This window comes from Drosophila rhopaloa, unplaced genomic scaffold (assembly GCF_018152115.1).
Source record: "Drosophila rhopaloa isolate 14029-0021.01 unplaced genomic scaffold, ASM1815211v1 contig_2, whole genome shotgun sequence".
In the NCBI taxonomy this organism is placed as follows: Eukaryota; Metazoa; Arthropoda; class Insecta; order Diptera; family Drosophilidae; genus Drosophila; species Drosophila rhopaloa.
The window spans coordinates 13823476-13850362 of record NW_025335083.1 but is presented as its reverse complement, the minus strand read 5'-3'; the positions used below and the strand labels follow the sequence as shown (position 1 = coordinate 13850362).

The 26887-nt window shown below is 38.4% G+C and overlaps 1 protein-coding gene across 6 annotated transcripts; it reads right to left on the bottom strand.

The window, feature by feature from the left end:
• Positions 1 to 1994: 1994 nt before the first annotated feature.
• LOC108041875 lies at positions 1995 to 25260 on the bottom strand. Of its 6 annotated transcripts, none has more exons than XM_044459950.1 (12): positions 24744 to 25260; positions 22792 to 23800; positions 20319 to 20345; positions 14155 to 14312; positions 11767 to 12162; positions 11033 to 11335; positions 10366 to 10899; positions 10143 to 10226; positions 6816 to 7067; positions 5884 to 6121; positions 5433 to 5626; positions 1995 to 3245 (listed from the first exon to the last, which is right to left on the bottom strand). In XM_044459950.1, the coding sequence occupies exons 2-12, from the start codon at positions 23733 to 23735 to the stop codon at positions 3112 to 3114; spliced, it is 3264 nt and encodes a 1087-aa protein (XP_044315885.1). In that variant the 5' UTR covers positions 23736 to 23800; positions 24744 to 25260; the 3' UTR covers positions 1995 to 3111. The 6 variants fall into 6 exon arrangements, with proteins under 6 accessions (XP_044315885.1, XP_044315886.1, XP_044315887.1 ...); XM_044459951.1 differs by having other exon boundaries at positions 14155 to 14291; XM_044459952.1 differs by having other exon boundaries at positions 14155 to 14285.
• Between the last annotated feature and the right edge of the window lie 1627 nt (positions 25261 to 26887).

Sequence of the window (26887 nt, the reverse complement as noted above, 5' to 3'; positions counted from 1 at the left end):
TGCCTGCCATGCTGTTGGGTTTTTGCTTTTGCCCCATGGAAGCCCAAGGTAAAAGGATGAATTTGGAGCTGGGAAATGCAGGTAGAGGTAAAGGTAAAGGTGGAAGTCGAAGTGGAGCCCCAACAATATGGCGCCTGGGCCGCTGGTGGTGACAGTTGCTTGTCAACAGCATACACGATCCACGATCCGGGAGGAGAATCATGATCTATGAGGCCTGACAACAGCTACAATGAGCGAGCTGTTAGATGTTCCAAAGATGATCTATAGCCGGTCATGAAGAAGGTTCTAGCGAAAGGGATTAGTAAATTAATTTACGGTTGAGGCGATCTTGCTCAGTTCTGAATTATAACAAAGAGATATTCAACTATTAGATTAAATGAGAGTTAAATTCAATTTATTATTATTATGTGTCCGGGTTGAGATTTCTGTGCAAAAAGTTAATGAATAGACCAAACAAACTTTTTTGCTATACCACTCTGCTGTATTGATCATTTTTAGTTAGGGAAGGTACAAAAACTTCCAGTTCTTGATTTCTTTAAAACTCACTTAGAGAATTCTCAGATACATAACCCTTTTCAGACATTACCTCAACATCGTTCCCATGATTAACCCAGTTTTAACTGGACCAAGAACCGCCCCTCAAATAAATCTGATTTATTGTCAACCAGTTCCAGCGAAATGCCGAAATAACAGTTATATATGGGCAAGGACCCTTCAATAAAACTTAAAATGAATGCATTTAACACAAAATATGATTGCCACAATTTAAGTCTCGACTGGAAGGGAAAAAGAGCAACAATCGAGTGGGAAACCCGCAATCAGCTAAACGCTGCACGTTGCCAGTGAGAAATTAACGAGAATTAAGCGACCTGCCCACCTAATGCTCCAGATCCAGCGACACATATCTCCCATACCTTGTATTGCCCTTTTTTTCCTTTTCGGGACGAACATAGCAATCAACAGCATTCCTTTTAATTTTAACTTTTTGCTGAGATGCGCCCCGAAAATCAAAAAGTCCAAATCAAAACCAATAATAAAGTTAAATCGATAATTGAGGTCAGGTCGGAAAGGCATTTTTGGAGTGTGTTTGGGGCTTGGGTATACGGCGAAAACAGGCCTTTGGCGTACATACGTGATCGTTTAACTGTAAATTAAATATAATTTACCAATAATCATAATCACAATATGCAGTTTCTGTTTCTGAATCTGATTCCGCATGGTTTCTGCTCGCCAATCAGAGATTGAGAGCTGATCCAAAGTGATTTGATCCCCTTGAGCCAGACGCATAAATCATCATCTGGCGTATACATTTTATGGATTCTGGATCGATAACTGTCCAAACGCGCGCCTCGCAGCTGATGGCCAAAATATAAAAAAAAAGAAAGAAGAATTCGCCGGGTTCGCTGATCGATTGGTTTTCGTATCTTTTTTTTGCGGGTATCTCACGCTCCCCTGATGAACGTCTGCCTGGGTGCTATAATTAAATGCTAAAATCGCATAGACTGGCATATGTTAGACCAAATTGAGGCCCCGCACATAACAAATTAATCTGCGAAGCATAAAGGCTTTTGTATAGACAGCAATTAAACAAAGGTACATCCTATGCCAATGATTTCGGATCATTAATTCAACAAATCAACAATAATAGCGCTTCCTGTTACTTAACAGTTTATTGAACATTTTTCCCAAATAAAAATAACTAAAAATTGCTTTAAATATATTTGTTCTGTTTTATTAGTTTATGCTCAAATCAAAATGACAGACTAAAAATTATGGAGAATAAAAAAAGTCTGAAGCATAAGTTGCATATCTACATTACCATAATACATTACCAAGTTCCAGTGAAATATATTTTCAGCATTAACCGGAATATATTTCTTCATTATATAGTCACCATTTTGTCACGGCTTTAAAACTATTAAATACATTGCCCCCTTATTTTCCCCGCCACAAATACCTCCAAAAAATAAATGAAAACACAGTTTGTCACTTCATTATTTTTGCAATAATAATTTATTATTATATATTATTTTTAAACTTTTTCGCTTGGTTGTTGGTGTTGCTTTTGTCTGTCTGTTGTCGGTTGCTGTATTATTTTAATCGTATTTATTATAATAATTTCTGTGTTTTTACTGCGAGCGGCGAAATGTTGCACAATATTTGAACCGTTATTGTTGTTTGCTGATTCGCGGAATTATTTGTTCTTTGACTATTGTTATGACTAAAGTTAATGTGTGTATATATATAGGGTGTATATATAATAGCATATGAAGCGTTTAAATAGTTTTCAATGTCAATTTCTGATCATTTTTCCTTCATTATGTTTTTTGTTTTTCTTTTGTAACGGGCATACAAGTTTGTTTTGTTTAGCATTTGTTATTAATATTTATTATTAGATATATATAATATGAATTATTGTTTACCGCCTAGGCAAGTGAAATACTTGAAGTTCATTATTTTTATATACTATTTGTTTAGTATTACGGGCTTACTGCACTTCTGCTAGGCTAGTGAATAAATTAAAATCTTAGCGTTAAGAAAATTAAATGTTAAAATAAATCAAAGGTTTATCCATCATTTAAAACACTAAAAAGCGGTTCGTAAGATTTACCTTGTTTACTTCCTAAATATCTACGTATTATTTCATATATTATATGTCCAATTACATAGATTTTTGTTACATTTTCATACTCAAATTGAAGCTATATCGTAAGGTTTATAAGCAATGCTAAAAATGGTTTCTTTTTGGGGAAGTTAAATGCTAGATAATGCCAACTGCCTACGCGGGTTTTCAGCTTATCGATTTTCAATTCTTAAAAAAGTCTTTCGTATCGGCTGCTATATACAACGTAACTGTAAGCTTACAACTGAACGCTATCGGATCTAAGCACTCTAAATGGGATATCGGAAGTTCTGCATCTTTTCACTATATTTTCTCTATATACAAAATGGCCGCTCCAACGTTTGCAACGTTCTCATAATTTTCGTCTTCTTTTTTAACTTTCTTAGGTATGTACACTTTAGTTTCTTTAACTCCCACTCAAGAGCCGCCGCCGGATTGGATTGCACTCTGAGATCAAATAAATCCACGCCAGCTCACCTGCCAGGTAATTAATTGGCGCTGCCGAAGAGTACGGAGTTTTTGTAATAGGCCGTCGGCCGCTCCGAAAGCGGACTTTTTACGTCCCGTTCGGCATTGGCGGCCCGGCTTTTGCGCTCCATCTCCAGCTCTTGGGCCAGTGATTCTATAAGGAAACAAATAAAAAATCGAAAAAAAACGGTATTATAAAATGTTTAACAATAAATGAAGAGTATCAAAATGTTTTAAACAACATTAATAAGGTCAAAACCAGAACAGACAATAACAAAAATAACAAGAAAGGAAAGCTAACTTCGGGCGGAGCCGAAGTTGATATACCCTTGCAGAATACTCTGTAAAATATATTCCCCAAAATTATTCATATGATGCATTCTTAATACTCATAAAAAATCCCAACTTCCTAACTTTAAAAACACCAAAGTTATGGCATTTCCAATCGTTCAGTTATATGGCAGATATAGGATATAGTCGGCCGATCCTTATGAAGTTTGGTAGGTCGGATTGATTGGCCAAAAATAAAACCCATAGAAAATCCCAACTTCCTAACTTTACAAACACCAAAGTTATGGCATTTCCGATTAATCAGTTATATGGCAGCTATAGGATATAGTCGGCCGATCCTTTTAAAATTTGGTACGTCAAATTGATTGGCCAAATGTAAAACCCATAGAAAATCCCAACTTCCTAACTTTACAAACACCAAAGTTGTGGCATTTCCGATCGTTCAGTTATATGGCAGCTATAGGATATAGTCGGCCGATCCTTATAAAATTTGGTACGTCAAATTGATTGGCCAAATGTAAAACCCATAGAAAATCCCAACTTTCTAACTTTAAAAACACCAAAGTTATGGCATTCCCGATCGTTCAGTTATATGGCAGCTATAGGATATAGTCGGCCGATCCCGGCCGTTCCGACTTATATACTGCGTGCAAAGGAAAGAAGGGTGTGTGCAAAGTTTCAATTCGATATCTTTAAAACTGAGAGACTAGTTCGCGTAGAAACAGACAGACGGACAGACAGACGGACAGACAGACGGACAGACAGACGGACAGACGGACAGACGGACAGACGGACAGACGGACATGGCTATATCAACTCAGGAGGTGATCCTGATCAAGAATATATATACTTTATAGGGTCGGAGATGTCTCCTTCACTGCGTTGCACACTTTTGACCAAAATTATAATACCCTCTGCAAGGGTATAATAATAGGGTTCAATTTAATTTGTATATGTTTTATCAAAACGCTCGGAGCTATTTACTCTATGTTTAATTTTAGTTCTATGGACTTATAATTGATTATGATTGTAGGCTTAATGCTTTTTTCACCAAGGACAAAATGCAAATATAAATTACGGAAATACTTTCATTTGAATTCTTTTTGCACTATATTTATTTTATAAAAATTTAATTGGTAATCGTTTTATGAGTTTATTATACCCTTGCAGAGGGTATTATAATTTTGGTCAAAAGTGTGCAACGCAGTGAAGGAGACATCTCCGACCATATAAAGTATATATATTCTTGATCAGGATCACCTCCTGAGTTGATATAGCCATGTCCGTCTGTCCGTCTGTCCGTCTGTCCGTCTGTCCGTCTGTCTGTCCGTCTGTCCGTCTGTCTGTTTCTACGCAAACTAGTCTCTCAGTTTTAAAGCTATCGAATTGAAACTTTGCACACACCCTTCTTTCCTTTGCACGCAGTATATATGTCGGAACGGCCGGGATCGGCCGACTATATCCTATAGCTGCCATATAACTGATTGATCGGAAATGCCATAACTTTGGTGTTTGTAAAGTTAGGAAGCTGGGATTTTCTATGGGTTTTATATTTGGTTAATCAATCCGACCTACCAAATTTCATAAGGATCGGCCGACTATATCCTATAGCTGCCATTTAACTGAACGATTGGAAATACCATAACTTTGGTGTTTGTAAAGTTAGGAAGCTGGGATTTTCTATGGGTTTTATATTTAGTTAATCAATCCGACCTACCAAATTGCATAAGGATCGGCCGACTATATCCTATAGCTGCCATTTAACTGAACGATTGGAAATGCCATAACTTTGGTGTTTTTAAAGTTAGGAAGTTGGGATTTTTTATGAGTATTAAGAATGCATCATATGAATAATTTTGGAGACTATAATGTACATAATATTCTGCAAGGGTATATCAACTTCGGCTCCGCCCGAAGTTAGCTTTCCTTTCTTGTTTTTAAATGAGCTGATTTTAATACACTGTTTCGGTCAGAGTGAATAATTTGTGTACAGTTTGTGGACAAAAATAAAAAAAGGCTGAAAAATTATATTTTTGGGTTCTTAACTCACCGGAATAGTTCTGCCAGAAGGCTCCGGTGGCCATCAGATCGATGCCCGGATAGCTCCAAGGACCCTTTCCGTTGCTGGCGGCCGCCGCTGCCGCTGCTGCTGCGGCTGCTGCTGCAGCGGCCAAACTGCCCTCGGCGGCAGCAGAGGCAGCTGATCCGCTGGGCGGCCGTTCGTCCCGATCGCGACTACCGCATCTGTAATAATTACAAAAAAAATATTAATTATACAAAAGGTGCTTTGAAAATTAACTATTGTTATACAATTAACAGTATAGAGAAATGATTATTCTTGGTATAAATATCTGGTTTTGGCATGCAATAATTTTAGGCAATTAAAACTAAGCAATAATAAATAAATAAATAAAACTTCACCAAATCGTCTAGAATTCCATGTAAGGAAATTCAATCATTTATCACACGAATATATATAAATATAAATAAAGTTCAAATACCTTTTAGAGTTATCCTCGTCGTGGGCGGCCAAGGATGCGGCGGAGGATCGTGGCTGGCGCTCCACGGAGCCCTCGTGATCCGAGTGCGGCTCCCGCTTGAAATGGGTGGGGGAGTCCGGACAGTTGAGGGGGGTCGAGATGGAACCGGAAACGGATCCAGCCGAATGCCCGGCGGTCACATCACAGGAGGAATTGGAGCCCAGCGACTTGTCCGATTTTTCACTGCCCGCGTCGTTTTCTACGAAAGATGGTCAATAGAAGAGGGCGCTGTGTTGGTTAAAAAGCGTAGGGTGGCATTTTGGTGGGTGGACTGGTTGGTTTTTTTTTTTTGAGGGGGAAAGGAGAGGGCAGTTTTCTAGGCCAAATTCGTTATGACTATTTATCAAAAAAATGTAAAGTTATTTTTTAAGAAAAATACTATCAATAAAATTTATTTTGTTACAATGTTATAAAAAAATTGAATAGCATATTTCTTTTAATAATATTTATTTATTGTCGGGTTCCAACTTAAATTATCAAACTTTATCGATTGTTTGTTCCTTTCGTGCATAATTTCCTTTTACTATTTAAATTTATTCAACGTTAAATATATCAAAAATTAAATATGAAAATTGGGAATGACATTTACGTTTTAAATTAAGTATTGGGGCTAATAAGATAAATAATCAAGATTTTACTCTTACTTAATGGACTGACGAAATGATAATTTTTATTGTTTTATTATTTATTAGTTGTTTTGCTAGATACTTTAATAGATTCTAGGTGACTTGAGGTTTTTATTCTACAAATGGTTTAGCTCCTTTTCATAATCAATATCTGATTGAGGGAGGAATGGAAGATGTTGTACGGGGAGGAATGGGCGATGGGTGGTACAGGATTTTGGGGGTTCTGTTAGCCATGCGTTGTGCGTGTCCTTGACCCCTGAAACTCACCTTTCATCGTTTCCACATCGCCGCCGTGGCTGCTGCTATTGCTGTTGTTATTGTTATTGTTGTTGTTGTTGCACTTGCTATCACCTCCCCCGCCGCCACACGCCTCCGATTCACTGCAAGCGGATCCAGATCCCCCGCCCCCGCTCCCGTTCGCATTTGGACTGCCCTTCGCCGCACTGCTGCCGCCACCAAGTTGCTGCTGATAGCGGATGCGGATCTTCCGCTCGCGTCGAAATCGTTTTTGGTAGAGCACTAAAAATACACAATAAAATATTGAAAATTAAAAAATTGTAATGCCTTAAAAATGTAATAAAACATTTAATAGAATTTTTCATTACACAATTTTCTGCCATCATACTACCTTTACTTAATTACATTCCTAATTTATTAAGATAATTTTAAGTCACAATTTATAAGCCTTAAAAATACACATTTCAACAAAACAAAAGTAACGAGCTGCTTCCCAATTGACTTTAAAAGATTTCCAACAATGTTTATAATGTATTTAACAAGTTTACATTTTTGTTTCTTTCTTATTTTCAATTCAAAGCTTAAACTCTTAGAGCTCTTAAGACTGCTTAAAAATTGTAAACAATTTTGTTGTCTTCTTAAAATGTATATTAGCAGACCGAACCCGGGTAGTTATAAGCAAGTACATTTTTAAAATAAGTAAGTTCTAGGAAAGTAAAACATTTAGGTTAAATTTTTCAAATTCACAGATTGCTATCACTGACCCACTGCAAAAATACCACCTTTCCGCAAATCATGATGCAAAGATTAACACGAAATTCCTTCCACGGAAATGTCAGGAGATAGAAAAAAATCAGCGCCCCAAGAAATGAGCAACAGCAAATACTGAGCCCACTGAAAGATAGATCGTGCGGCGATCTTGGACTGGTAACTGGTAATTTGATCGATTCAAACGATTCTGGGCCTCTCCGGTTCTGGTTTTCGATCTGGCTTTGGTTCTGGCCTTAGATCTCTGGCTCGTTGCCTGTGCCAATTCAAGTGCGCATCCGGCCGTGTGTGTGGGCGCAATTATGTTTATTGATCCTGACTTGCAATCATTCCAGATCGCGAGTCTTAGAAAAAAACACAAAAACAAACAACAACAAAATTGCACTCAGAAAAAATGTTCATTAATAGATTCTAACTCCTTTTATTTACATTTTTAATGCAAAACCAACACAATATTTTTAAAAGAAACTACAAGCTTTAATACCTAATATTCACAACCTTTTCCAATTTAATCTTTGTTTATTTAAGGAACACAAACTCATTTTAAATTGTTTAATTGCAAAATAAAAATTGTAAGGTAATATATTTGGTCTATATTTTCTGACCTATAACAAGTATTTATATTCCATTTTTTTTTTTCTCCAAGATATACCAAAATATTTCTCAATTTAAAATAGATTTTGTGGTTTGCATGGCTTTTTTTTTAAGTACTCCTGATCGACGATGTCGATGTGGATGGATGCGATGAAGCGTGGTGACAGCCGTTTTGAGGGTGGAGCCACAAAATCAACCTCAAATCAAATCCAAAACTGTTTCAGGCATATTGAATTTCAGCGAGGATCGGTTCATGGCATTGCCCTCCATCTGCGGCTCCATTCCATTCGATTTTCGCTATTCCGCCAGCACCCACGCTCTCCCGTTGCAAATGGCCAATTGTTGCCATGTTCTGAACTCGAAAAGTGGAAACTCCAACTCGTACATGGCTGCGATTTTTATCGCCGGCGTTATTATTAGTTGCAATTAGATGTCTATGTGCCTGTGTGGCATTTTGCATAGTTGCATGCAATTTTTTTTCGGTTTTAGTTTGCTGATTTATGTGCTGCTTTTCCCTCCATAATTTTCCCACAAAGCGAGGGGAAAGGAGATTAAGTTATGGCCGGGTCGGTCAGTCGGTGGGCAATTATAGTCTGCCCTGGTTCCCTTTGTATTCGCATTGTAATTTTCCTGTTTTTTTTTGTTTTTCTTTTTTGGGTGGAGCTCTTGTTTTTTTGGGTAGCTCAATGGCGGCTTCTGAATTTGAGGGTTGCTTTTGGGCTGGATAAACTGATGTAGTTGTAAGCCTAATGAATTGCACTTGATTGCTAAGTGAGAAACCATATATGGACCAATTTTTCGGCTATTCAGTTTACAAATTATCGAGTATAAGAGCTTGTAATTCCTGCATTACCAAATTACCTACAACGTGATTCAATTACAAAGTATAGAAAATAAACTCTACACGAAATAGTTTATAGCTTAAAAAATGTACAAACGAGGAAATCATAAAAGTATTTTTAAGATTTTTTAAATACTTATATAATACAAAATTGTAATAAATGAGTAAATAAGTAGCAAATAATATTTGGTTTATTTTTAAATTATTGGCCGAATGGGCTTCGTTTTCTAAACTTCCTTCAATTAGGCTTAGTTCTTCTCCATCGCTGCCTTTTGCAGACGTAATCAACCCTTAGCCCGTGACAACCCTTTTAAGGTCTTTTCAAGAAGTCATCACAAGGAAACACCAGAACAACAACCAATTAAAGGATTTCTGCCTTTGCAACTCAGATTCAAGCTCCCCATTCTCAACTTCAACCCACTCTCATTTTGGTTTGGCTACTTTTTGCCAATCATTCGAGTGTAACTAAATAATGAAATGATATTAAATTCATTTGAATTGTGATTTCTGTTGAAAAAGGCCTGGAGACAGAACGGCAGCCTGAGCCTTAAAACCCTTTATATTTTTTTTCCCGCAACCTGGCGACGACCACCAGAGTGGAGGGGTTAAGGGAGCCCTAGAGGGGTAAGAAGGGGGGCATTCGCAGACAGTCGGCATATCAGGTGTCATTGTCATTTGAGTCAGATTGCATTAAGTGCGCCCGATTGGAGTCGGAATCGGCATAGGCAGAACGAAGGAGCTGGCCGGGATCAGAGTATGAATCTGAATCTGGAGCTAAATGCGGACATGGACGTGGAGGCGCACTGTCAGGACTGATTTGCTGCACCAACTAGGGATGGATCGCCACTTACAGTGGTATGACGCTAATATCAACCGGTTTTCGGTTGGAAAAAATTTAACGGCAGAAAATCAATACCCTATATTTTCTTTATAAAATATAATAGACATCATTTAAGCCAAGTTGTTTATCTATAAACATAAACATTAACCTTGAGTGTTTAAAGATAAATAAACATATTTAAACAAAAGTCTTATTAATTTCTAGATTTCTCTAGTACAATTATTCTTCTTTGAATTGACTTTTTTCCCAGGCTTACCCTGGATCTTAATCATTAAGATTAATTTTTAAAGAAAGTTATTTATATTTAACTTACCTCTCAATTTACGTTCATCGACGAGCTGACGTTCCAACGAATCCTTGACTTCGCGTTCCCGCAAAACATCCATCTTTAGCTCAGCTAAAATTAAATTCAAAAATAAATATTTAAATAATTAATAATTGGTATTTGCTTATGTGATTTTATAGTATACTAACATAATGTTACTAAGATTCAATTACATATTATAAATTTTAGCATTAGAGTAAATGAAACTCACCTTTTTCGTAGCTGATTTGCCGCTCCTGCTGCCTGGCATTATCCGCGGCCACCTTGAGCAGGCTCTGGATATTCCGGAGCAGCGTTTCCGTGGAGCTGGCTGGGACCGCGGCGTGAGCATCGATTCCAAGGGGACCCAGGGCCAGACCTCCGGCCAGGGCGGCCGCATCGTTGGCCGCCAGAAGCGCCTCGTTTGGGGTCAGGGCACCACCGCCTCCGGCTGGTCCATTGGCCACCGCACCACCGCCCCCTGATGCTCCATTTGCCGCCGCTGCGGCTGCCGCCAGTTGCGAGTAGTTCAAGGCTCTTTGGTGCTGAAGGGCGGCAGCGGCTGCCTCGGCCGATGAGGGGGAGCCCCTCTGATGCTGGGGCACCACGCCCACACCCACACCCACCCCCAAGTGGGACAGACCCACCGTTTGGTGGTGGTGCGAGGCGGCATGCTGGTGCAGCTGGTGGGCCGCAGCCGCTGCTGCAGCCGCTGCAGCTGCCGCCGAGCCAGTGGACAGATTATCACGTTCCGTGTCACTCAAATCTGTCAGGGAAAACAGGAATTTGGAACGTATGCATGTAGTCCAGTCAGAAGTTGTCACAAAACACAGTTATCGGTTATCGCACATTGTGCACAGCTTAATCACACAAGGGGAATGAATGTAAAGTTCACTTACCTTCATCATCTTTGGCCAGGCAGCGTTCATCGACTTCGGATTGGTTCTCGTCGCTCAGGTTCTCCTCCTCCTCCTCGTCGTCCTCCACCCCGATGATACCGCCGCCCACATGGGAGGCCACGCCCCCGCCGACACCACTGCGACTGCCCTCATCCAGACTCCGGGAACCCCCTCGTCCTGGGGATCCTGCCACCGAGTGGCAATCACTCCGCTCGCTGCCCGCGTCACAGTTGCTTCCGCCGTGGTCCGTGTTTCCGCCGGACTTGCTCAGATTCAACACAGGACTCTGGCGCGTAGGGGAGCCTACAAAAAAGTTAAATAAAATTACATTATTAAACTTAGTTTTATTGTACAATACCTAATGTACAAATTATGCTAGTAAATGCTAATTTATTGATAATGGGCAGTTTTCAATGCCTAAGGAAATAATATTTAAAATCTTTATAAATTTGTATGCTTACTACATATTAAATGTACTTCTGTTATAATAGCTAAGTAAAGAAAATATGGCATGACTTGAAATATTGCAGATTTAGGCTTTACGTAATTTTATACGTTTTTAAAATCGTATTATTAAATAAAATCATTCTATAAGCTTTCTAATTTTTAAGGTAACTATATTTACACATTAAAAAACTTTGTTACGTTTATAACTTTCTGTGTCAATAGTTACAATTTACAAAATAAATTTAAAATTCTTATTTGTCTTGATATACTCAATCTTATATACTCACAATTTCTGGAGCTGAGATCCCTGGGCTTGTGTTCGGCCACCATCACATTTCCGACCCGATCGACGACCGCACCTCCTACGCCCATCACCTGTTGCCGCTCGTCCGTCCGCTCCTCCCGCAATCGCTCCAAATGCTTGACGATGTCCTCGTAGGCCGCCCGGCAATTCTCCCAGATTCCGGATCTGGCCAAGGCGTCCATGTTGGCCGCCGACATGCCGGCGTTTTGGGCAGCGGCCTTGAGCATCTGGCTTTCGGGACGGGCGTGCAATCCGTGGGGTGGCATTCCCGGCGACATCAGAGCCGCCGCTCCAGGATGGTGGGCGTTCATCTGCATGAAGGCCATGTGATTGATGGGCGGTGGATTGTAGCCATTAGCTAAAAGGGGCGACTTCATATCTAGAAAAAAATAATAGAATGTGGAAATATTTAATATTAATTACAACATTAAATCATTGCTTTTTATTTTTCTAAATAAAGTATTTTAATTTATCTATTCCAAAATATTGAAAACACGATTTACCTAAATTTGTATTAATATAATGTATAATATTTCTGATCAATAACGTATTTGATTTTATTATGAGCCTTAAAAAATGTGTCTACTAAAAAAAACAATTTTAACAATTTTTAAAGTTTCGAAAAGAGTCCCAAAACGATTTTTTTTAATACGAACTAAAATTTTATTAAAAACCCTTTTTGGGACTTTTTTATAATCTTTAAATGCTAAAATTGTTTTTTAATAGGCAGTCTACACAAAGTTCATAAAGCACCTTTACTCGAACACTTAAACGTTAATCAATAATTACTTCGCTTATGCCCTGAACCTATGTAAATATTTTAATTTCAGAATGCACTGGCCCATCCTCGACAATATTTGCCTTTCATTTTGATGGCTCGCCCAACTGACACCTGTTCCTGTCTGTGTCTGCCAAATAAATATATTTTATATATATGAACACTAACATATTAGCATGTCTATTGTCTGAGCGGCCAGACTAAACACAACAACTAAAAACACCCTGGTAGACTTATATAGATACTGATATATAGATACTTTTGTATCTGGCGTGTGTATCTACGGCTGTCATTTGTTTGCACTGGATATATACAAGCTTGTCCATGCAGTTAGACAAGTTAGTGGGCCATTAAATGCTTTAAAATTCACTAAAGTGCATATACATTGTAAATTGGCAAATATTCGTTTCGCTTTGGAATGCAATTAAACGATGGTTCATATGTGAAAATGCAGTTAAAAATTTATAGAAATGCGTTGTGCACTTTTCATTAATAATGCAATATCACTCAAGTATCAACGCCCCATAATTCACTCAGGGAACCTTTTCTTTATGACCAGTAATGACGGGGCGAAAAAAGCAAACAGTTTTCAGACCCATCTTCGTTTCAGAAGGCGCCGGCGGCGCATGGTTCTAAAGAAAAAGATTTTGAGATTTCTTTCGATTGGGGCTTTTGTTGCTGTTCGGAATATCTTTCAATATTATGCGTTTCGGACACATTAATAGAAAGAGGCGTTGGCCAAGTTGTCAGCCCAGCTCTCTCTCTCTCTCACTCTGTGGCGATCATAGAGAAATATGTAAAAATCAATTAAATATGAGTCCGCTTGTACTTATCATAATTACAGCCACAGATACAATTCGAAAATTCAGCTGAATGCGATTTCCTGTGCCAGTACAAATCACAGTGGAATTTCAGTTGATTGTGGCTCTGGCTGCCATTTATCTGTGGCTCTGGCTCTGGCTGGGAACGTAGCCAAAGTATCTGTATCTGTGGCTGTGTATCCGTTTCGTTTTTGTTCGTTTGGCAGCTGTAAGCTGTAATCAGCCAACAAGCAGCGACCACAAATCACAAATGGCGGCAGCGACGACGATCATCGATCGATTGGAGAAGCACAGAAACACAAAAAAGCACAACAACCGCCGAACCAAACCCCGAAAGCAAGTTTTGTGGCCAATCTGGGAATGATTTCATTACCATTCGAATGCGAATTCGTGGACCCTCCGGTCATGCCACTCAATTGTGTGAGAATTGCAATTGGCAGTGGCAAGTGGGAATTTTGAGTGCACAGAAAAAATAGCATTAGCCATTGTATTTTTTTTTTCAATAATATTTATATTTATATTTTCTTTAACTAAATATTAAAGGCGATTTAACTTTTTAATAAAACTATTTTTTTAAATATTTCGATTCTGATTTCGATACTGCCACATTTCGAATTGAATTGCTTGAAAAATATCCTAATTGATGTCTAATATAATACATAAAGGTCACACTATTTACTTCGAAATGCCTAATTTGTATACGGTCACACATATTCTCTTCAATAAGTTATATTTTGTCCCTGTGTATATGCAATTTTATTGGATTACTTACCACTAATATGTCCATTTTCATAGGCATAGTCCCCGTTGTCCAGGCGATGCTTTTTCAGCTGCGGATGCTGCGATAGGTGTGTGGGCGGAAGGGAAAGCCCCACGGGTCCCCTTTTGGGCGGTCTACCCGGTCTGGAACTGCGGAATTGCAGAGAGTTACTGTTGGGTTGAGAGCAATGGACAATATCCGTGGTATCAGTACAAAAAAATGCCAAATGCCTCAGCACAGTGATCACAATTCAGCAAATTTGATGGGAAGATAGTTTGGGCAATAATATGCTAATTTCTACATTGTGCTGCTACATTTTTAAGCTGATTATTTGATTTAATTATTTTAAGTGGTATGACAAATTATAGTTGTTGGTGTTTAATTACATCTTGAGAGTTTTAAGATCGAAATAAAACATTTTTTTAAAACGGAAAAGGAAATAGTACAAAATTAATGAATAAATATATACCAGGTAATAAGGCACATATAAAAAATTGTATATACACACACCGTGGTAAATATTTAAAATTGATTTAAAGCCCTCACCGTGATTTATATCCGCCAGACCATGCTGAATATGTTAAATTAATATTGTTGTAAATTCTTTAGTTTAATTTGCTTCTGTAAAAGCCTTAACCAAAAAGAGTCTATAATTTTTTGATGGCCTGTCTCGCCATAAACGCATCCATCACGGCTTAACTATTCTGAAGAATCTCGCTGTTTAATAATTTCCCCCTCCGAAAATTCCATTTTGAAGTCGTATCCCCTGCCTCTCGCCCACAAGTTGCATTGCCTAATTAAGCTTTAACCAACTTTAGTAAGCACCCCGTTGACTTGGGACAAATAAAAAGCCAAAAACGAAAAGAACGAAAACGTGCTACCATTTTAATTATGTGCCATAAAAAAATGTACAACCCGAAACAGCAACAATAATAAAGTGAAGCCACAACGAGAGGAAGAATAAAAAGCGTTCAACTATTTTTTCTAGTAATTTATAACCGCAAATGCTGCTATTTGTATATAAAATATTTAAACAAGTCTTGGGCAAATACTTGACGCAGGTTAAGCTAAATAGTTAACCAAAAAGGCATAAACAACTTGGCGCAGCGGGTGGAAGTTATGACAAACAAGAGATAAAAGCCCCAAAGAAACCCGGGGGCCGGAATCCAAAAACTGACTAACTGCAGCAAATACTACAAGGGGAGCCGGGTCTTGATCAAATAGAGCGACCCCTAGCCCACCTGTCCGATGCCTCCAGATGGTTACTAGCAATTAAATTATGGAATCTTCATTCCATGTTTGCCGCTTGTACACAGGTGCCCCCTTAGAAGCCAAAGACAAAGACGATGGCAAATAAACACAGGTAGCAATGATCGTGTGCACGATATGAATTACGATGCACACTCGCGTATCTACAATGCATATACATATATGGCGAAACTCTGAATAATTTGTAATTGTGCGTTCTTCGGATAACGATTCTTTCAAATATTTACCATTACATATTGCCACAGACAATATTTGCGGCTGGATTTTAATTGTGCTCCGTTAAACGTTTAACGACAAACAAACCGGAGTTGTTGTCTTGGCCCCAGTGGGTCAAATAAAGAATACTCCTTGCCATGAATCATTCCGAGAATGAAAACAATGTTTTTTTTCTGTCGAGGGGCCAGCGAAAGTGTTTCTGGGATCTAATCGGAAGGCCGTTCCCCTGGCTATGACGTGCAAAAATCCGGGACTCGTGCGTCTGTCAGTCAAGTTGTATGAATTTATGGGAAGTGGGCTGCAGATGGAGGTTGTGCGCCCAACACTTTCATTGGAAAGTTTTCGGTTCTGCAGCGCTGACATGTTTGTCTTGTTCAGAAAATTTGATTTCACTAGAATATGTCTTTTGCATTGGGTCCACATAAGATTGGATGATTTGGTTGAGGAATATGCGTAATGGTCACATGATTATGCAATATTAAACACCTTTGAAAGAGGAACATGAAAAAAAGTCTTTTGAAATGGTACCAATATAAAGATTAATTCCGGATACAAAATAAAAACATATTTAAGTTGAAACCTATATTTTCCGTCCAATTTATTGGCAGTTTTCTCATAGTTTATAGTGCCGTCTAGGCCTTAAAACTAATTTTCTGGTAATTTGCGTTCCAAAATGCTCAATGGTTTGTACAATTTTCAACGCTTATGACCAAATTCCAATCTTTCGAGCAGACCAACTGCCATTTTACTAATTTATGCACCGTTGTCACTCGCCGCAAATGTCATTTTGCATTTTTCGCACAGCGAACAAACGTTTAGTCAGGAATAAACAACAATTTGTCAAAATAGTCGCCGTGGCCAATGCGGCCTGCCAAAGCAAGTACAACATTATAATAGCGACCGGAGGAGAGGAACCGGTTGCCAACTTTGCCACACAAGGCTCGAACCTGTTTGCAGCTGTCTCCTCGCGTCCCCTCGACTTTCGTATATTTCAATAATCAAGGGATAGCTGAGTTGTTAATTATTGACTTGTGGCCGGGACGCTTGAGAAACAGCCGCCAAAATATGCGCCAAACTGTGCTAAATGTGCCACTCGCATAAGTTGCATAAATCGATTCGAATCGAAACGAATGGATAGTTTCCAACTGCAATTGCACTTTGGCGAAGAGGCGTTCCCGGCATTTGTCAGCGAATCCACGCTCCCTGGGCTTAACCCACTGCCCCCGGGGATTTAGTCGGGGTCCAGAAACTGGGGCTAAGCTGCAAATTGGCAAATCAATTACATTTATGGCCAAGTTGCCACCTTGTGCCGCTGCGGAGCGTGTTTGCCGGCAACTAAATCAATGCAATCCATGCAACCGACAATTAAATGTGTGCCTGCAACACAATTTCCATATTTGCAATTTCCAATGCCGAGTGCTCACAAGCACAGAATGTTAATTGAATTCATAGCCTCAAATTGATTCTCGCCCCTCGAACCGTTGCCATTTGTCTCTAAGCCGTCGAACGACAACAAATTCCCAGAAAGAAGCCGAGAAAGAATACCCCTTTGACTTGGCGCTTGAAGTTGGCTCGAATTTCTTTCGTTGTTAACAATAAATGTTATTGGAATTTGCATTGAGCCAAACAAGACAACGCCGACTTCAGTCGACTTTCGTATTCATTGTTAAATGACATGCAAATGTACGAATGACATGGCATTCGCCAATAGGGTTTTGCAGGGGGCCAGGTCCAGACTAATTGTGGGTTATGCAGCCTGTGCTTCTCCAAATGATCAAGTGGAACATATAATGGTAGGCACTGTTAGTCAGAATTGTTAGCATAGTACAATACTCACTGGGCTTGCACAATAACTCTTTACCAATTGAAAGATAAAATTGGTATATAGAAATTAAGCGAGCCAGAAGTTGTAAGCACTTCAAAAAATTTAAATACTTTTTTAAAATTTTGAATGAGTGAGTTAAACACTAATATGCTTTTATTTTAATACTGCAAGCCTCTCTACATTTCATGGATTCACACTCGACATTATTCTATGCAAATGTTTTGCAAGTCAAATATTTAAATAAAAATCACATGGTAATTAGCAATTTTGGGTGGCCTTCTTTCCTCCTCAATTTATAGCCGTATAATTTCCTCGAGCGACTTGCGATTTCCCCGGGACCAACAGCAACATCCACCCAATATGTGCTGTGCATTAATATTAATGCAGATTTCTTGGCAATTGTTTTTGCATACTTTGTGTTTTTTTCCTCACTCACTTCAATTTCAATTGGCGTGCTAATAACTCATTTAGTTCGCAACAAAAAACCGAACAACGGGCCACAAAAATGTAGTTACAAACATGCCACACCAACAATGGGTTGGATGGCTACCCAAGATCGCCCCTTACTTCCCTTTCCTCCATCCGTATCGCATCTCATGATGCTGAGAGAATACGCGCCAGACTATATATGAATACTGGGTGCAGTTTTGTTTTAGGCTCTGTAATTATTATAAAAAATAAATTGAACTATTGTTGCCTCATTTAGATTGAACAGAGAGGCGGCCACAGTGTTGCTTTTGTTATTCGGTTACACTCAATTAAGTTGATTTTGCAAAATGCAAATGGCCCAAATGAAACTCACACCTCGAAAATCATAGACTCGAATTATTTTAGAAATTTAATATAATTAAATTTATTATTTTACCTCCTATCTTTCTTTGCAGCACTTTTCCGCCTCTCATTTTGACAGCCCGAGGAGTTCGGTTGAGTTGAGTTTGAGTTGATCTCTTGATTGTCAGTCAGTCATTTGTGATTAGACATTCGACAGTCGCTGCTATTGTTGGATAGCATAAATTATAGTCTGTCTCTACAACAAAGCTTTGCATATGATATCCACATAATAAATCAATGTGCAGTCGTAATTTGTGTTAAGTTATTTGTAATCAATTTGAATTCTCTCCATCGCACCCCTCTGATTGCTGATTTATGGGAAATTATATTAGTTCTGCCATTTTGTTGGATAGTTTTTTTTCTTCTAAATATTAACTTGGAGTTGTCTCCAGCAATGAGACCAATAATAACATAACATATCATAATAGGACATTTATTACATTTAAAAATGACTCTTGTTTCTTAAGTATTTTATTTTTTCATCATCTTTATTAATAGAAATCATTTTAAGAATCGAACTATTTTGTGGTTGTTTTTAAATCTTGATTTTTCTAATATTTTAACCAACATCCTAACCTGATTTTTTCTAAACAAACCATATATATTTTTGAACCATGTTTTTTTCCCTTTAAAACCCCATCACTTATATATATTAACATAATATATATTAACATAATATATTACATAATCTTCCTTATAATTCCCACAAACTCTCCTACTCATTTAACACGTTTCCTTCCCCGCATTCTTCACTCGAATAAATTTAACAACAAATTAAACTCAAATGAAGTCAAATCAATCGATGGCTTTTCAATTCGTTTTTTTTTTTGTCCAACATTTTCCACTTGGCCCGAGCAATTTGCATAGTTGTGGTCTGCAAGTCCATAGCTCTGATCGGATCGGAGCGGATCGGTTAGTCTTCGGCGGAGTACGGCTTTAGTCCAATTTAGTGGAAAGGTGTGCCCACCAGCTCGGTCACAACACGTTGTTGTGGCCCATTGGAGTTTCGATTTTGCCTCTTCGACTGTGCTGGCTTTTGGTCGATGCCGCTTAAACGCCGTTTTAGCCAAGTTAGGTGAAAAAATGCCAAGAGAGAGAGAGAGGAGTGGAGACCGAACTGTCAACTGTGATCAAAATCAATTGTTTGCCATTTGCCAAACCAAATTGACTGAACCAACTGCGACTCACACAAAAATGCTGACAAAATTATACGAACCCATGAAATGTCAGTGTCAATAATTTTTGTAATTATGAGCAGAGTACGTAAAAAAAAACTATATATATTTTAAAAAATCATTATTATGGTTGGCTGCCATAGGAGAAGCCCCCAACAAAGGCAAACAAATATAATAAAAAATTATTGCAACGTAAGTTTTGATTTCAACAAAAGGAGAATACAATTGGATGAGCTCAAGAGTGTTTTAGAGTGAAAATGTAAAGATCTATTTTTACAACCAATTACAAGTGTTAAGTATTTTAAGTTGATCAAAAAATTATATAATTCAAAATAGTAGAAAATGTAATTTGTGTGTTCTGTTGCAAGTTGGTTCTGATCTCACGGTCTTACTTGAATTTATATTTTTGAATTGAAACCCATTTTTATGAAAACGTATATTTTAAGATAACAAAACTGTACAAAAATGTCTTTTGGAGTTTCGAAATATTTCCTTTAGCATGATATCTCTAAAAATCAATCCACACACCTGTTCCATCTACCGTTAACACCGTTTTATGCACCGCCGAAAATTCTTATCGAATGAAAACCCTTTTTCACGCTCTATTTACAGCTTTCGTATTATTTTTTTTGCACTTTTTAACTGGCTTATCCTGTTGACTTCCGCCCTTCGAGGCTCGCCCAATTTCCGTTTTGAGTTTAATTAATTCAATAAACATATTATTTTCGCTCTAAAAACTCTCAAGTGTATCGATTCGATGCGTTTCTTTCCTTCGTAAAATAAATATATATAAAAAAAAAACCAAAAGTAGGAGGAGAGAAATTATTGCCATAGTTTTTTTATTATACTTGTGTGTTTACCTCTCTGGTGGCTTGATCGATAGGCATCTGCAATTAAAAAGAGAAGAAGAAGAGACAAGTGAGGCAAAATTGTTAAACGTTTTGGTGTAAGCTTTAATACAAAAATACTGCAACGAAACGGAAAGAAATTGGACAACAATTCAAGGGTACAAATGCTAAAAGGGAAGTTTTCATTGATGGGCTGGCTGCATTTTGGCGGGCAAGCGGGTGTGAAAATGCACACGCCCTGTAATCCCCCCAAAGCCCCCTTTAACCCCTCACCGGCCAAACAATTTGTAATTATCCCCAGAGAGCGCTGCTGCCTTCAGCGGCTACACATTTCCCCTTTCGCTCTCCCAACTTGTTTCAATTTAGCGCAAAACTTTTTCAACCTAATAATAGGTTTAACCGCATTTTTAACTGTTCCTTATGTTGGGTCCGGTTCGGTTTTTAAACCCGGGAGGTTTACTAAGTTGGGTTCTCCGTTTCTGTTCTGGTTCTCCATTGAGAAAAATATATACAATTTTCTGTTACAACGGGCTTAAAAACATTAAATTACATATAACCTTAAAAACCAATATTTCTACATTACCTAAAGAGTACATATGTCCTAAAAATGTTTTTACTTTAATTGCAACAAATGCTTTTTCTATTTAAGATATAATTCATATTGCTTTAATAAGGAAACCTCTTCAATAATAAGTTTTAAATGTAAACGGAATAAAAAGTAATTCTGTCTTAGTCTCAGCTTTGGAAATTTTAAAAAGTGATCTTATGCATAAAAGGTCTAAAATGATATAAATTTGTTTCCTGTGTACTCAGTTCTTTGCCCAAAGCGCATGTGCACTTTGGAGCACACTCCATACATGTGGCTCGGCCCTTTTCCATAATTAACTAGATGGTTTTCCATCGACTGCATTGTGGTCAGCGGCCAGTTCAACCCGTTCTTCACTGCAACCGGGAACTGTAAACAAAAACCCAGGACTCTCCACCGGCTTACCAACAAAAAAAAAACAGAACAAAACAAAAAAAAGGGATATTGTAATACAAGGTTGTAATCTTTTCGACTGTTGATGTCTCAATGCCGTTCGTAAATGTTTTTGAACAGCTTTCGGGCAATGGATGTTTAAATATGCATAAAATATTGGGTTTCTCTTGGGGCTCAATCGGAATATTAGTCTTTAATTAAATTTGACTTTTGAGTATACGTTTACTTTAAGGGTTTAAAAAGATTATACTTTTGAAATGTAAAACTCTAGCTGTATTAACAAACTTTAATACTAATTAATAAAATATCAATCATCGATGAATCTTAGGAAGTCTTTGCACCCCTTTAACGTAATATTAAATTGCCTAGTTTGTTAAACTTTATGTAACCAAGGACAATGGCACTTCCTTGAAGTTTTTTGTACACTGAGGTACAATATTTAACCATGGAACCAGTAACTCCTAGATCACCCCCCACCAATTACAAAAAAAAAACAAAACCTATTTCTCGGCACTGTTTTTGCTTGTCGTTTTTTCCACTCGAACGGAAATGAGCTGACAGGGCACCGCACACGTCGATTGCAGAAAACATCGGATGGAACAGAAGGAAAAGTTGTACAAGGTGGAAAACTGTTTCACCAACTATTGTTAGAGGCGCTCAAAAGAATTACGCAGCTTTCGGATAGTTAGCAAAGGGTAACGGGGAGCGCTTTACGTTTGCATTGCGTATTTCCGCCAAATGTCATCGGAAAAGGCAAAAGGCGAAATGCGAAACGAAAGTTTTTTGATTGCCCAGGTTAATCGATATCGATGCACAAACTATTTGCATTGCGCCCATTGGGATAAAAAAAGTTGGGGCGGCGGCGGGTGCAAGTTGAGTGCGTAAGTTGGCTAAAGCGGAAACAGGAAATGAGAAAATTTTGCAGAGCAAGCCCCGAACTAGAATTGCAACTAACTGGGCACATGCACTGGACAAAAATTCTGAGATAGAACTTTAGTAGTTATGTGGAAATTTAACATGGAAAGCCGAAACAAGTCTATCAATTGAATTTAAATTAAAGTGGTTTTCTTTTGTAGCCTGTTTATAAATATATGACGACGGTTTAATATAAACTTATAAATCTTCACTAAAAGTTTTGTACGAACTCTGCCAAAATATCATTGCAATTCAAATGGAAAACTCGTAAAGTTGATCAGTGTAATAAGCCTTTTTGTAGAATGATTTTAACATGTAAGAGACAGTTATTTTTCCCTAACTTTATTTGTGAGGAATATTTAAAAAATAGGCTAATAAATGAGAGCTCTGCTAATAAAAAATTAGAAAAATTCGTACAAGTTTTTTAAAAACAAAAAAGTCATTTTGAACGAAAACGTCTATCGAATCAAACGTTATTTTAGACTTCACCCTTGATTACTAAGCACCGATCGATGAAATAAAATAATGCTTTTAAATAACAAAAACCGCCCATTGCGTGTAGGACTCATGCTGTTGTTTTTTCGTTCGTACCTGGCCGTGGTGCAGTCCCTGTAGAGGACATCAAAGTCCTTGCAGCAGAGCAACTTGCAGCGATTGACGCCCGGCTGAATGGCGCCCAATCCCCGCAAAATGCGCACCTGTTCAACATTGCAGACGAGCGGTACGATGTCCAGTCGTTTTAGTTTGGTATAGACCGTATGCAGACCGCCCACCAGGTGCTTGAGGAAAAGCTCAAAGGCCTGCGGCAGGCAGAGCATGGTTTCGTTGCTAATTATGAATGCGGCGACCTTCTGACCCCGGTACTCCACCAATTTGCACTCATTGGCACTGGGATCCGAGGTGGAGATCGGTGGCGGTGAATTGTACGACCTTGGCGGCACATGATGATGGGCGGCGGCCATCAGTTCCAAGGGGGAGGCATGGTGCATCATCTGCAGGGAGTTAAGAAGTCCCAGCGAATGGGGCGGCAGTCCATGGGGCATTCTTGGTGGCAGGCCCGTCGGCAGTCCATTGCCCGATGGCATTCCATGTGGCGGGGGGCTCAGCTGGTGGTGTTGCTGCTGTTGCTGCTGCTGTTGTTGCTGCTGCTGCTGCATCTGCTGCATCATGGAGTGGTTTAAGGAGCTCACAGGACTCACGGCACTGGGATGACGACTTGGGGAGCTGGCCGGGGAGCAACTGGAACCGCGTCCAGTGTGGGAAGTCCTGCCATTCGGGCGATCCTCGTTGGCTCCACGCGAACTGTTGCTCCCGTCGCGTCCATTGTGTTGCTGCTGCTGTTGCTGCTGTTGCTGTTGTTGCTGGGCTGCTGCTGCTGCTGCTGCGGCGGCAGCCTGCTGCTGCTGCTGGTGGTGCATCAACATGGCGGTGGTGTTCATATTGCCTGCGGCTCTTTCAAAACCACTAATATTGTTATTTATTGCGCCCGCTTTGTTGTTGTTCTTTTCACTCCGTTCACTTGTCACAGAATCCATACTTCATCATGGCCGACACTTTTGTTTGTTTACTTTTTGACCGATTCTTTAATTTGATTTTTTTTCTATCGTGAAAAAAATTAACACAAAGTTAGAGAGCAATAGAAGAGAGGAGGTGAAAGGGAGACAAATAATTAATGAACTCTTAATTCATTTTTAATTATTTAATAGGCTTCTCTATGCAAATTGTAATTGAGCTTCGCTCGTTTATTCAGATCCGTGATTTAATAGCCTTAAATATATTTGAATTACATTTTCATGTTTATTTATTGTACAATTTGGAATTTAAAGTTTCAAAATAATTATTTTAATATTTTAGAAAGGTTTGTTCAATTGCATCATTTCAGTGATTGTCTTCAAAATGTTTAATTTTATATGACTGTGAAAACTTTTAATCTGAACCTTTTACTTAATGCATTTAGAAGAGATATTTTCAAAGGCTATTTTAATTTTCTGTTTGGAAAATTTTAAGAAAACATTGATTAGCATTACTATACATACGATAAAATACTATACAAAATTGTAAGAAACTTGAAAATTTTATAAATAAGTAACAAATCGTCCTTCTTGTGAAACATGCTTGAAAAATTATCAAATTAGTTTGCGATTTGTTGACATCAGAATTTATTTTTTCGTGTTAAGAATTTTTTTAGTAAGAACAATTTAAATTTAATTTATTTTAATCTAGATCAGAAGATATTGTATTTGTAATATATATCTCATCCTAATTCTAAGAAACAATTCGGCAAAGTTGACCAAGAGTTTGTTTTGGAAAGCATCAAAAAATAAAAATGTCTTTCCTTTAATAGAACAGATAATTGTACTACCGATTTGCCTAAATCTATTTGTAAAGTTATTAAAATTATTTGAGTAGGAACATACATAGAATTAATTTCTTTGGAAGAAAAACTATTTTTTAAATATTTTTGAGAAACTTTACTGCCGTTTTGCATAAATCTACCTATTGTCAGCCCTATTTGAATGATGGGATAAAGAACATAGATTTACCTTTAAGGAGGTCTAAAAGTAATTCTAAATCAAAAGCACTGACACAAGACACTCGCGCACTTTGTTTATTTGAGATTTTCACTTTGGATTTCGCCGTGAATTATATGTATATTTTCAATATTTTGATTTATATTCCGGATGCCCGCAATATCGAGTGTTCAAATAACCGTTTTTCGTACTGGAATTTTGGAAACGGAGCGATGTCCGCTTTCGAGTACCGTACCGACGGATTGTCACTGAGAGATTGAGAGATTGAGAGATGCCAGCTACTTCGCTGCGACGACTGCGTTGGCGTCGCTGCCTCTGCTTCTCTTTCGCGAATTGGAGAAATCAACGAAACGAATTGCATTCGAATGGGAATCGACTGAGAGCGGGATGGCAGGAGGCGGCAAGCAAGGAAGTGCGAGCGAGAGGGCACGAGCGAGTGCTATTTTTTTAGCCCACCCACACACACGAAGAGCTACCGTTATGTACTGAGAGAAATGCGCGCGCAAAAGTTTTATTGCATTACCTTCGCTTGCGAATGACAAATTCGTAATGAAAGGCGAGTTTCGATTCAATTCGTTTCGGATTTTCGTGGCAGCGACGCCGGCTGCGCAGCAGCAGATGGCGTATATGTGTATGTGAGAGCGAGCCGGGCTGGTGTATCTGTATCTGTATATGCGATTGTGCAAAACCAGAATACGAATACGAATACGAGTTGGGTTTTACGAATGTCTGTGGCACGTCTCGCATTACACCAATACCAGGCTAAAAAGGGGAGTGGTATGTGCGATTGATCGCTGTGTTTGTATTTCTGTGTGCAACCCCGAAAAATTCAATGACAAACGTAAATCGCTCTCTCTCTCTCTCTCTCTCTCTCTCTCTCATTCGTATTTGTTTTATTTATTTTTTCAATTCATTTGTGCGAGTTCTTCAAACCCTCCCTCTCTCTCTCACTCCCCCGAAAAAAAACTTTTTTCATTTCAATTTCATTTCGTTTCAACTATGGCCCTCTCTCTCATACTCTCTCGCTATCTCTGTCGTACGCGCTCAGGTGGGCTGCAACCAATAAACATGAGCGAGCGAGAGGGCATCATATTTGCATAGCCAGTTGTATATGTTTGCGCTCTCGCTCACTCCCATGGCCGACGCCCTATATAAACAAATGACAATTGTTTTGGCATTTTCTGATGCAAAGTAAATTAAAACAAATGCATTGCCAGAAAGAAAAGTAAAAAAAATTGCTTTTACTTGGAGTTTGCGCAGCTGTCTTTGACAAGAAGCATTTTAATTTCAATTAAAAAAGTAAATGACAAACTTTCGACGAATTATACTTTTCGGGGCAGTGCTGCTGTCTCTTTCTGGCCCAAGCTTTGATTTTTTGTCAACCGTTTTCCGTTTCCCATTCGTTTCCATTCGAGTCCCGTTTATTTGTATTTCTTTTTGTGTGTCTTTTTCTGATTCGGAGGAGTGCGGCACTATCGCAGGCCATCTCTTTTTCACTTGGGTAAAAGCGATAATGGGGTTTTTTTTCGCCTGGGGGCGTTCGTTTTTCGTTTTTCGGCTGCTTATAAATAGCATTGCTTATAAATTCTGGTCTCGCACCTTTGCCACCTCTATATGTTTATGTACAATGTATCCGAGCGCTCGGTCATTTTTCTATTATTTGTCTTCGTTTCGCCTTCTGCGATTCTTCTCCATAACGATTTCCATTCCGTCGCCGAACCAATCGCATTCCGTTCTCTCCATTTGTTTCGAGAGAGTTCCGTATATATCTTTCTATATGGCAATGGAATACATCTTTATGTATTGTGTTTGCACATGACGTATGGATTTTTCTTATTCGTTTCGTTTGGGGTTTTTCTTTTGTGGATTTCCTCTGCTGCTGTCTTTTAGATGACAGTTACCATTTGATATTAAATTGACTGCAAATATGCAGTTCCCAGACCTTTCAAATAATTCTTTGAGTCGTCTGGCTAATCGCGTCCTTAAAGCTTATTAAAATTGTCTAGATTACTTTAATTTTTTAAAACTTGTTAATAATGTTTGGCATTTTTCATAATTAAAATGTATTGTACCGATAAACATAATTTTATTTTACCTTTTTGATCAATATTATTAAAAATAAAAAACTTCAATCCAATGAAAAATACTTTTTATTT

Coding starts and splice junctions, on each gene's coding strand:
- LOC108041875 (XM_044459950.1), bottom strand. CDS start 23,735: ATGGATTCTGTGACAAGTGAACGGAGTGAAAAGAACAACAACAAAGCG. Junction 6,122..6,815: donor CGATGTGGAAACGATGAAAG/GTGAGTTTCAGG, acceptor CATCTTTCGTAG/AAAACGACGCGGGCAGTGAA. Junction 5,627..5,883: donor GACGAGGATAACTCTAAAAG/GTATTTGAACTT, acceptor TAATTATTACAG/ATGCGGTAGTCGCGATCGGG.